A 13,719-nucleotide genomic window follows, 5' to 3' on the forward strand; every position below is an offset into this window, starting at 1 on the left:
TAAGGCAATATGTGTTAGAAAGTATAAAGTAGAACTCCCAATTTTTTTTTTTCTGTGGTATTGAATTTCATAAGTTAATATTATTAAGGAACAATTAAAACTCAAATTAATTGAGAAGACAAAATGTTATTTTTTCTAAAAAAATATATATAAATTATTAAGTTGAAACACTAAAATCAACCAAACAAAAATAAACCATAACACACTTTGCCTCAATGCTTCCTTTGTGGTCTAGCATAAAAAGCATAAAAACTCTACCATTAGAAAATTTCACATCCAATGTTTGGAGATGATAAAACAAATTTTCTAATTTTTAAATTAATTAAATATACAATTTTCATTGATCTTGTCATCATCTCATACAAATGTCACATAATTTATAAACATACACTTTAGAATGTGCATCCTTATTTTTTTACATAAAATAATAACAAACATAAACATTAATAAAAAAGAAGTCCTTAGTTTATAAAAACATTTTAGGAGTACTAATAGATTGTAGAGTTTAAATTTTTTTCAAATAAAAATTTGCTATAAAATAAATTTAAATTTCAAACATTAAAAGTAAGACTTTGCGAAAAATTCAACCCAAAACAAATTATAATTTCAATAAATCACACCACATTAATAAAAGAATTGGTATATTGGATTTATTAGAGCAAAGTCAACTTATTTGCAACCTTATTTATTTATATTGATTTAAATATTCAAAAATTGATTAAATAATTTTAAAAAAAAAATAGAAATGGAAACAATAGGCTTCCTTTAACATGACGTCTTTAAATAAACACATTCGGTTTATTGAGAAAGGGAAAGTGTTTATTTTCGGATTCGGATCCAGATACCAATACTTAATCACCTTACTTTAGAGCTTTTTTTTTTAATTTATTATTTTTTAAGAAAATTTTAATCTCAAAAATAACATGTCAGCTAAGAATAATGGTGGATCCTACTCTGGTTGGGATTTGGACCTAATTGACCCAATTATGATAGTATAAGGATGAAAGCGAACAAATTCAAAAATAGGGATAAAAAGAGAAGATAGAAAAATAGAGGGATCAAGCCGGTCAGATCATGTTTGTCGCTATGAATATGTAAGATGTTGAACTCAACTAAAGTATTAAAAGCTGAAATTGGAAATATAAAGTATTTAAAATATATTTAAATTGAGTTATAGAATTTTTTTTCAAGATTTTGATTCTCATTAAAACTCCTTGACATTGTTAGTTTAAATTAATTGAAATTCTATAACTTAAAACCTATATTTTTTGTATTTGGCAATCAATTTAATTTCATAAACTCAAGAGTTTACATCCCTACCTTGGGCTTCCTTTACAATTGATTTAAAAAACAACTCTTATCACATAATCTCATATCCACTTATCTTGGTTTAGAGAAGTCAAACTTATATTGTTAAAGAAAAGTAATCATTCAATCATTCAATACGTTTCTATTCTACAAGTGCACGCAAAAAATTGGAAATCAAAAATCCTAAATCAAAAACCTAGAGCCCTCTAGGAATTCTAAGTATTCTCAAATTGTAATATAAAGATTAAATTCCCATCTCGGGATAACCTAATCTGGTTAATCTTGTGTGCTAATTAAATGAATTTCAAAATATAAAAATATAAAAATAAGGGTAAGAATAATTTATTCACAAACAAAGCCTTTTTATACTCAAATCAATTGTAAAAATTCATATAAAAAATTAACAAGAATTGAAAATCATCAAATTAAAAAAAATCAAAATAAGAATTTTTTATCATTAGGCCCTAAAGATGGGAATTCAAGAAAATGATTATAACTCATCTTTGATCTCTTACTTCTCTCCAAAGCTTTTCATTTACAAGAAAGCTCAACATTTATGACAATATAATCATTCAAGTTCACTTTGGTCGAGATCCTTTTGATTCTTTTATAGCCTTTGATCATCTAAAAGCTTCCTCTCAATAATTTCATATATGTTGCAAATATTTTGTTTCAATCCTGACATATTTGCAGGTTAAAGTGAAAATTGTTTCATTTATTTTTAAATTAACATTCATAAAAAATCTGTGATTGATTCAAGAGATTTTATTTTGAATGTGCGCACATATTCGATCAATTTCCTTCAATATATCACTTAAAAACTTTTTTTTAGACAATTATAATCAATGTTTTCTAATTTATTTTAAAAAAATAATTTTTTATAAATGGGAATATAGTGAAGGCTTCTCTAATTTGCCAAGATGGTCTAAACTTTCCAAACATCTAGTTTATCCTTCATTCACATTATATGGTACTTGCTCATATTATAAGACAAATGAATGGTATCTTCTTTCATGATTGCAATTATTTAAGATCAATGGAAATCATTCTTAAAAAAAAATTGTGTTTCTAATAAATGAAATTATTATTATGGATTTTGATTAATTAAATAAATAGTAGCTAAAATCAATAACTATGAATGACGATGATTATTTTAAATATGCTTGATATTTATTAGATGAGGATTCTATTTGATATTAATTAATAGCTAAATTAATTTGTGTAATTAATTTTTATAAATAAATTATGTTGGTTGCGTGAAGAAGTTGAAATGAGCTAAGATAAATCAAACTTGTTAGAACTTATTTTCTAATTGGAATATTTGTTGTGCAAATACAAACCAAAATTAATTAAATTTCAGTTCCTTTAGAATAAGGAAAACACTTGCTCTCACACATGCATCAAATGAAAGTTAACTTACATAAAACCAAATACAAATTTTATGAAATAAATCATCACTTCCATTGTAACTAAAATCACCATCATCATTTTAAACTAAGTTTTTTAAAATATGATATTGATATTATAGCTAGAACGAAAAATTTTATTTACATAACTCACAAAATTAGCATTTGTATGTATATTGTTTAAATAATGAAATTGGATGTATAGATTTAAGAATCTTGTCAATATGTTAAGTTTGATGACATAAATTGGTACTATTTGACAAGCCAAGTTATGACATGGCAAGAGGAAGGTGATGTGGCATGTGGTGACTCATCAAAGGAAGAGGTGACAAGGATGATGATGTGGCGAAATATTAATGAAGCTTTAAGGGATATGAATATCAAGGTGGAGATTTTATTTGAAAGATTTTCCTCTCATTAAAGTCATGTGATGATAAACTATTTTTGGAAAGTGCATCAAGTCTATAAGGTCTCTTCAAGAAATGTAAGTTTTATTTTAGGAATGATTATCTATCCTTGGTAAGATCCAGGATGATAATTCATATCTTTGATAGAACTCCTTTTAAGAAATATCTATTTGGAGAGAGAAGAATATTCTATCATTGGCAAGAATTCAAGATCATGAAGATTGTATGAAACTATTAGAAGACACAAGGTTTAGTTTGGTGTGAAGGTATCTCAAGACACAAGCTAAACAAGGTAAGAAGAAACCAAGGAGATTAGCAAGACCATATTTAGCAACACTATTCGAAGGAAGATCCAAAAACTATCTATGGGCGGAACTATTTATGGAGTCTAAATCATGTTAGGAGATTGATTGGAGCTTGTAAGAGATATGATTAGAGATTTAGAAAATTCAAGCATGGATGATTGAAGATCATGCTTGAAGATATTGAAGGCTAAACTTGGATGAAGATGAGATCAAGTTTAGTAACAATATTTCCATGAGTCAAACGAACATCATTTGAGAAGACCAAACTTGGGCCAAGTTTGGAAAGAAGATCGGGAGATCTTAGGTGGCTATCTTTGGTGAGATGGTCGCGTGTGCCTTGGTAGACACGTCCCTCGGGAGAGGGTCACCTACTGAAGTGACTAGAGGAAGGAAGCAGCTGCAGGCAGGAGGAGCTCGGGTCAAGTTAACTACTACGAGGCGGATTGAAGGAACCGGGAAGTTGAAGGTCCTAGATTCGGGTGCATCTGGCTAGAACTCTGTCATGTTCAGTAAGGTGGGCCATATTGCAACTGGTGTTGCAACATCTAACTTTGGAAGGTGTCCAAGTTAGGAAGCCCCAGAGTATTCTAAAAGAGGTAAGTTTATTAGATGTCGGTGCATCTATATAAGAGATTATGCTCGAAGATTTAGGACGAGCCAACAAGTGTGAGACTCTTCGGTGAGAATTGAGTGTGTGGCCATCGGGCAATCTTGAGAGGATATTCTTTGTATTGAGAGAGTGAGAGAGTGTTGTACTCCTTGTTCTTATACCTCTTTTAGTGGATTGTTTCTCTAGGTCTGGTCCCCCTAGATGTAGGCAAGATTGTGCTGAACTGGGTTACCAATTTGCTTGTCTCCTTTCTCTTGATGCTTGAGTGTGTGTGTGTGTTCAAACCTTGAGTGAGTTTTTTGAGTGACATTAGCACGTCACACCCCCACTGGAACCATCAAGTGGTATCAGAGCGTTGGTCGTCATTGTGTGCTTTGGTGTCAAGGCCGGCGAGATCCAAACAGAAGTTCCGATGATGGCTGCATGAGAAGGAGCATCGATAACTCGACCACCTTTACTCAACGGTCCCAACTACCTATATTCGAAAGCACGGATGAGGGTGTTCATCAAATCCCTTGTTAAAAGTTCATGGACAGTAGTTGAAGAAGGATGGTCTCCTCCTTTCGAACTTGATGATGAGAAGTGTGAGATCAAGAAGAAGAAAAGCAAGTGGAGTTAGGAAGATATGAGCAAGGTTAACAGAAACGGGAAAGCTTTCAATGTTATTTTCGGAGGAGTAAACGAAAATCAATTCAAGTATGTGGCTACCTGTGAATCTGCAAAAGAAGCCTCTGACATCTTCCAAAGGATACATGAAGGTACAAATCTGGTTAGAATCTCTAAACTCCAGATGTTAACAAGCAGGTCCGAAAGTCTGAAGATGGAGGAAGATGAAACTATTGCTGCTTTCAATGCCAAGCTGATGGACATAGCAAATCAGGCCTTTCAACTTGGAAAGAGATATTCTGACGAGGAGTTAATTCAGAAGACTCTAAGGTCACTACCCAAGAGATCTGAAGCAAAAGTGGCAGCAATAGAAGAGGTTGGAGATATCTCTACTATGTGCTTAGACGAGCTGATGGGATCACTTGAAGCATACGAGATGAATCGGAAGATGGATAGAAAAGATGAAGAGCTGGCATTAAAAGTCGAAGCTAAGATGCAGAAGATGTTATAACATGGAGAGTTGCAATTTCAGAAAGACTGCGATGATGAAATTGCATTGCTATCAAAGAAACTTCATAAGATGTTCAGACAATACCAGACTGGGAATAAAAGAGTGCAGAGAGAAAACTATAATGAAGAGGAGAAGAAGGATGAAAAGGAAAGTAATAAGAGAAGCATGAATATCAAGTACCGAGAATGTGGACGCATTGGACACATTAGGAGTGAATGTGCCAATACCTTGAAGAAAAAGAAGAAGGCACTGAAAGCTACATGGAGTGATGAGTCTGAAGGAAGCGAAGAAGATAATGAAGATGAATAAGAAGGCCTGACAAGTCATTATATTGGCTTTCCAGCTATACTCTCCTTAAAAAGCAACAGTGCTGCTTGTCCTGAAGCAACATCAGAAGATAGTAATGACAGTAATAAGAGCATAACTGAAAGTGACCTGGAAAGCATATGAGCTCATGTTGAAGAAATTTAACAAAATGATCATACAGAACAAACGTCTCGAGGAAGAGAAGGAAAAATTGCAGAAGAAGCTTACTGAATGTGAGAAGAAGTTGTCTCATGCTGAAGGGGCTATCAACTCCATGAATAAAGGAAAGATGAAACTAGATGAAATCCTATCTACTCAAAGACCTCTGAAGTCTAAGAGAGGTCTCGGTTGCATTGGTGAATCTTCAGGAATAGAGAAAAACAAACTAGAAAAGGTTTTTGTGAAGCCTCATAAACACATGGAGAAGGATGAAAGAGAAGTCCTCACATGTTTTCATTGTGGAAAAGGTGGGCATATCCGGTCTAAGTGTACCAAGTTAAGAAAAGACTTGAAAGAAGGAAGAATCATTGCATATGAGCATGAAACCATAAAGAAAAATTTAAGAGGGAAGATGATAGTTATCAAGAAGATATGGATTAGAAGAGACTACAAGAAGAAGGGATGCTCAATGAATCAGTCTAACCATACTGTTAATCGTGCCTGCCAGAAATCAAAAGAGGAAAGGATAGTATGGGGGATGAGAGGTATTGATCCACCATGATTATTATTATTTTTTGTTTAAAAAAAAGGGGTTCCATACAAAAAATATATATGAAGGAAACCACCAATATTTTTTTTTGGAAATTATTAGAAAAAGAAACAAAATGATGAGAAGTTTGGGGAGTTATTAAAGGAAGTTATTTAGTTTCAACTCCCAACATTCAAAAGGAGTCTTTCCAAAACCCTAACCACAAATTCCAGCAGGCTCTTAGGTTTCAGAGAAGAAAGGGAAAGAGGAAATCAAGATGAAGTATAAGAGGGTGGCTCGCAGATTTTCTGGTAAGAAGAAAGGGTGTGGTGTTTCCTCTCATGACATGAAAACATCTAGTGATGTTAGCAACCCTTCGATAGAAGCCCAGGAAGACCTGTCCAAGGCGTTGATTCCGTATGTTCCACCTGCACAATTGAGCATTACCTATCCAGAGATATCAGAAAAAGAGAGAAAGGATCCCTTGGCATGGCTCACTCGGAGGTTCCCAGAGTTATTCAGAAAGGAGAAAAGGACTGGAGGTTCTTTCATTGCAGGTAAGGCATCTACAAACGATCCTTATGGTTGGATGAATGACGCCTTTCCAGGCATTTTCAAGGGCAAAAGCAATTTGGGATCTCAAAAGGAAGGTTCTGGATCAAGTAAAAGAAGCAAGGAAGATTATGATTGCAAGAGGGACTTATTCAAAGATTTCTCCGAAGTTGAGAAGGCTGTAAAATTTGCAGAACAATATAATGCTGAAAGATCACTTGTGTTGTTACAACACAGCCTAAAGCAGAAACAGAAGTTAAGGAAGTTCTGGAGAATAAAAAAACCCGAGAATCTAAAACTGATGGCATGTCTGGTAAAGCCAAAGGAAAGGAAGCAATTGTTGAAGAATCAGAAGAAGAATCAAGTGATTCTTCTGGCAGTCATAGGTCAGAGTTTGATGAAGATCCAGAAGAAGAAGTTCAGAAGATTTTGTTGGATTTAAAGAATTCAAGGAAGAAGTCAGTAACTAAAGATGCTGAGTATGTTCCATCCCCTGTTGCAACATCTGAAAGTTCACATAGTTCAAAAGATGTACCCCTGTAGAGCAAGATAGAGGAACTTAGGAAGAAGAAGATGTCAAAAGGTAGTGGGTTGAAGAGAAAACAAGGACCAATCCTTAGAAGTCAGAAGAAGGCTGAAGCAAAAAGGTCAAAGAAGAATGGGGCAACTCAACCCAAGCGTTTAGCAATGAAGACCCCCAATGTTTTAGTAAACAGGAAAAAATCAACAGTTCCAGGTGCTAAAAAATTCTTGAATGAAGACTGTAAGGAGAAATGGAAGATTATTAGCAAAAGAGATGTAATTGCAGAAAGAGTCATTGATGAGGCTGCATTTGATCAGTATGGATTGATAGATTTCTTAATTGAAAAGGGACTTATCAAATCAGTCACTTTCGGGAAGTACTATAGTCATGCACTTGTTCAGGGATTCTACTGTAACTTTTCCTTAGAAATGAAGTCTCCCAGGTCTGGTGACTATCATCAAATATATGTTAGAGGAAAGAAAGTGAAGTTTTCACCAGAAAGTATCAATGACTTTTTGGAGTACCCGTTTTGGGGATGAAAACGTGGTATATGTGTATGATGAAGACTTTGAGTATTCTGATGAAATAGTAGAAGCCCTAATAGGAGGGAAGTGTAGCACTTGGGGACCAGAATCAAGACTGTCTACCTCAAAGCTAACTGTCAAGTACAATGTCCTGTTCAAATTAGGAGCATACAACTGGTTTCCAACTGCTCACACATCTAGCATACTGAAAGTAATGGCTATGCTGTTATATGCCATGGTCTCTGGAAAGAAGTTCAATCTCGGACAGTTTATCTTTGACAGATGACAAGATCCCCTTGCGTATATCCCGCAAGTGCACGGGTTTGTCGAAGTAATAATCCCGGATGAGCGGGTATCGTATTCACATGGAGTAGGGAATAAAAACACTTAATTCGCTTCTTAGCTATGTGAAAGATGAATAGTGATATGTGTGACAATGATTCAATTCTCAAAAGTAAAAACAACAAGTAAGAGAGAACATATAAAGGAGAAGGTAAGACAATCGATAAAGATGGGGTACCCGGATATTGCTCCACCTAGGACAATCATTTCAAGTGCAAGAACCCTCTATTATGCTTTCTAACACTACAACAAATTTGTCAATTAAGGACATTCATGATAAAGATGGGGTACCCGGATATTGCTCCACCTAGGACAATCATTGCCGTCACCACGTGTCGTCGCCTAATCTCGTCGGGCTAAAAGCGGTTAATGCTGACACCTGCATGTTTGTCACGCTAATCATAACTTTTATATGACAAAATTGCGACATGTCACAAATTCGAGCAATTATTTGTGACATTTATTGCTGTCACAAAAATATTATGATATTTTGTCATAAAACTGTTATAAATTGTCACTAAATATGAAGTAAAAATTTGGAATTTTGTGACATTCTTCTTATCATCATATGATACGTGACGGAAATTTTTGTCCTCTATTGTATTACAAAAAGCGTCATAAAACGCTAAGTAAATTGTCACTAAAATATGAATTTATATTTTTAAATTTTTGACGTTATTCCAATTTTCACATAATAGTAACGAAAAATATTTGTCATGTATTATACAACAAAAAGCGTATAAAAATGCTATAAATTGTCACTAAATATGAAGTTAAATTTTTTAAATTTTGTGACATTATCTCTATTGATCACATAGATACGATGAAAATTGCTTTGTCATGCATATTGTACTACAAACAGCGTCATAAAATGTTATACATTGTCACTAAATACTGAAGTAAAATTTTTGGAAATTTTAGTGACATTTTTCTAATGATCACATAATAAATGACACAAATGTTTGTCGATATTGTCAACAAAAAGCGTCATAAAAAGTATGATACTAGTAATTGGAGGTTATTTAGTGATGCTACGCGATAATTATCGCTAATAAAATATATTTTTGTCATTAAATACAATTTTTATTTGACCCAAGCGTGTCAAAAATATAAATGTCATAAGAAAAATAAATATTTTATGACATGTATAGTTATTAAAAACCTGCATAAATTAATGTTATTTTAATGTCATAAAAATTGACTATAATATCATTCATGATACTTTTTATTATGTCACATATTAATTTTTTGCGATGTCAAAATTAATTGAATATCATCTTATTCTTGATAATTTTTTAATCTCACAAACTATTATGTTTTTGTGACACATGTAGTTTTGAAAATGTCACAAATTAATATTTTATAATTTCATTTATTAAATATAAAATGTCAATATTAAATAATACTATGATACAAATACATATTAAAGGGCATTGATTATTATAAGTAAATCTGTCAAAATGTACCATAAGTAAATAAAATAAATATTTTTATTCAAAATAATAAAATCAATAAGTAACATAGACTAACAAACTAAAATATCATCAAATGTCCTAATCGCATTAAAAACTTAGAGCTTTTTAAGGTTTGCAAATCAAACTAGATAATTTCGTAGCCTTCATTTGAACTCTTAATTTAAATCCTGTTGATGGTACTTTTTAGTCGAATCGTAGCTTGTCTTATATGACTCGAAATCAATTATTTTTAACAAATGATAATACTAATTCATAACAAGGGTAAATTAAAAAAGTTGATCTTTAAAGTAGACAAGAAAGTTTAATTATGACATACACCGAAAAATTGAGGAATGGGCACTTGATTCAAAGTGCCACTAATAAAAGCTTGAGTCATAAATGTATTTGGATTTCGAATCACCTACAATTCTGACTTATATTGTCGGAGTTCATTTTTGTGTCTTTGAAAGAGTTTCTTTTAACTTAGCAAAAGCTCACATTTGAAACCTTTTCAGTCAGGCTCTAGGTCCATATCCAAGTCCTTTATCTGTATGCTTGAGGTAGTACCCAAATACTTCATCAACTATTGCATTAATGTTTCGTCGGGATCCTTCTTCACCAAGTATTGCTGATTTGGTCCTCCATCATTTCCTATTAAAAAGAATATTAACTAGCAAGCAATCTAAAAATGAAGCTTGCTTGTGAAAGATCTTACATAAAGTTATTTCGAGCCTCTGGAGTTGATGACCATCCTTTACCTCTCGAATAGTGACTGACTTGATCCACACTATTTGTATCTTGATCATCCTTACGCTTATATGTTCCAAAATTAATAAACATTAATTATTACATAGAATTAATCATTCAAATTGACCCGATAATTAAATAATGTGAACAACAGTAATTTACTAGAGACACTGCCGCAACAAATGCCCTTGATCCTGATTATGAGTAAAAACTTCATCGCTATCTAGCCCCTTTTGGTCTGATTTTCCACTCTATTTTTGAATGAATGAAAAACAAATATAGTCATGATGACATACATTTCGTGCCTTATTCTATCTAATTAAAAATAATTAATTGAAATCAATAATAACCTTAATAACTCAATACAAAGATAAACCAACAAACTTACATTGAGTATTAGAATAGTGATTATTTGTTTTAACATTATAATGGTCAACAAAATGGTCAAATAACAAGGTGTGTATAGTATGTTTTGCTTTTGTCACAAACATGTTGGGATGCCCAACAAAGCTAAATGAATACATGTTGTTATTATAAAATTCCTTAAAATAATCAAGGTTTTTTGCTTTGTAGAAGGTATATACTATATCAAAGAGGAAGGGAAAAACAAAGCTCTAAAGTTGTGGATTGGCCATCAGAGAAAAGCTTAATATAGGTACATAATGCAAAAATTTTTAAGATCATTAGTAAGGCTATGTAGAACAAATGCAAAGCTAGAATTATTTTTAAGAGAAAAACAAAACTAAAGAAAAATTTACAGATCTCACGCTCTCACTTTAATAAGGCTATAGAACAAAGGCAAGCTAGAATTATTTTTGAGAGAGAAAATAAAAACTAAAGATTTACAACATTTTTGCCTAAAAACCCAAATTAAAAATTTTAATGCAAAAATCAAATGAAATGACAAATATTTCTATAACAATTAACCCGGTCGAGCACCCCTCTTCCTCATCCAACTCTCAACCCCCACTGAAGCCTACTACTACTTGTGCCTAGTGTCAATAAAATATAGAAATCATTGCATTATTTAGACATATGTCAAATAATCTGGTACATATTAAATCAACTATTAAATAAATATAAAAAATGAATTACATGAATATATAAAAATATATGCAATAAATTAAAATTAACTTAGAAATTCAACAAGTGCAAAATCTTCCGATGTATACACCCAATACCTTAAATAACTAATATGAATAACTAGAGTTTTTCTTCTAGATTTGTTTTTATAGAAATATTTGAGTAATATGATAGCTAGCAATTAGATAAATTAAAATTTAAAAATATATAATAACTCTCTAAATCATTAGTAAATTTGAACGATGTACTTTTATAATTAAAATCATGACTACCATAAATTATGGTTAAATAAAAAGGATAGAATCGATTTATATAATATAATATAATATAATTATATGTAGTCATTATCTATAATTCAATTTTAAACAAATTCAAAGTAAAATGATTATGCACAAATTATATTAATTATTTATTAATTACTTAAAGTAAATGATTATCCCAATTTTGAGCTGCTTATATTTAGGTATAGTCTAAGTAAACTTAAATTTATTTTAATTATTTATCAAATTATTGTAATAAATTTCTAATCAATTTTTAAAATAAAAATAATGTTTTCATGATAACAAAAATATTGTTTGGGTTTATATTCATATTTTTTAATTAATTAATTTATTTATTTAACTTAATTTTTTTGTGTGAATATGGAATCAATAAGGTTTTAAATACATATATCATTATCACTTCATTCTTATTATTTTTAATTTTGAATTTATCCATTTCTTGAATATCCGATTTATATCTATTATTTTATTTTTGGGAATCCGAGTTATTATGAGGATGGCTATTATTACTATTTATTATTTTTATCCTCACTATTATATATATTTACTTTTATTTACTATTTTTATTATAATAACTCGATTTTTAACTCGGATTTATTTTATAAAATCTGATCTTCTAAATCCTAATCTATCTTTTGCATACTATATATATATATATATATATTTTTATTTATCTCGAATTATATTTAGAGATTATATATTTTTCTTAGAATATATTTTTAAATTATCCTTTGTTTTCTTTTCCTTAAATTTTCAAATGAAATTTTGAAATATAGAATATTATCACTAAATTTTTACTCCCTGATTTCAAGGTTATGACTTATCCTTTCTTTTTCCTCTTTTACTCTTATGCGGAACAAAAATAAAAATAATAAAAATAAGTCTTTTGTGAGAATAAAAACTCACATCAAATTAATATATATACTCAGGTGACACACGCGGTAAAATTTGAAACAATTTTGAGATTGAATTCTAGTGTACACAAGAAATATCTATTACAAAATCCAAAATACACTGATCGGGATTAAATAGGCCTTTTACGTAGCCCAAAATATACAATTTCTACGAGAAAATTTTTCATGGAGACGCGACTTTTCTAGAAAATCGATGCAATCAAACAGACGAGGGCTCTTCCTTCTGCGAAATCGCCATTTTTCGAAAAATAAGAAGAGACAACAGAAAACAATACTCAATCAACGATCATATTCTTTCATTTTCCACATTTTTCATGGAAAAACTATTCCATAGACAAAGCTATCAGCTGCCTCAGCGTTTCGACATTACAGTGCTGCAAACATGTCAATCTGTCTACATGGCTAGCGCCTCATCCAAATGAAACGCCATCTGCACGCATCTCATGTTTTTACATTACGCTGTGAGTTTTTAAATAATCGAGCAAAATGAGCGAAGATCTCACGCCTTTGCGATTCCTCGTGACTCTACGCAGCCTTTTACGAAACTGTTACAATATACATTTAATAATGTTTACTATTTATTAGTAACGATGAAGTTAATGTCATTAAATTCACTAATAAATGGTAAGATATTTTCTAATATCATCCTTTTAATGCGTTACGATCCTGGGAGCATAATATAACGCCACTAGTTACTTACATTTAGCGATTTAATAAATATGCACGTCAATATTATTTACATTTTAGGTGACGAACTGGTATGTCATGATAATTAAGATACAGCCGAATCAAATTTAAATTATCACCGATAGTAAATAGTTAATATCGCGACATTATATTAATCTTTTTACAAGGTATAGACATTTTAGGAATCTGGCTATATATATTGCATTAATGACTTAATAGAATTGTCACCCAATGTCGAAGCCAGCTACTATTTCTCCATCTCCATTTAGCTTTCAAGATACAACATCAAATATTTGGTGAGCATCACTTTCAGCACGACGTATTTAAAATATTGTCACTTCTAAAATACTCCGAATCCAATGAAACGCTCTACCTAAACCATATATTTTGTCACTGACGTCATTTATTTGTGACAAAAGCTAATATGTCATAACCAAATTTGTCACTAATCATCAATTTTGTTGT

General features: G+C 31.3%; 1 protein-coding gene across 1 annotated transcript in view; it reads left to right on the forward strand.

Moving 5' to 3' along the window:
- Positions 1 to 7,272: 7,272 nt before the first annotated feature.
- Positions 7,273 to 13,719, forward strand: part of LOC120268569 (flavonoid 3',5'-hydroxylase 1-like) — a 9,847-nt gene continuing 3,400 nt past the window's right edge. Inside the window, 2 exon segments of the mRNA XM_039275908.1 lie at positions 7,273 to 7,723; positions 7,812 to 8,013. Coding sequence (XP_039131842.1) covers positions 7,273 to 7,723; positions 7,812 to 8,013 — 653 coding nt within the window.

The sequence above is a fragment of the Dioscorea cayenensis genome, chromosome 9 (assembly GCF_009730915.1).
Source record: "Dioscorea cayenensis subsp. rotundata cultivar TDr96_F1 chromosome 9, TDr96_F1_v2_PseudoChromosome.rev07_lg8_w22 25.fasta, whole genome shotgun sequence".
NCBI classification, from domain to species: domain Eukaryota; kingdom Viridiplantae; phylum Streptophyta; class Magnoliopsida; order Dioscoreales; family Dioscoreaceae; genus Dioscorea; species Dioscorea cayenensis.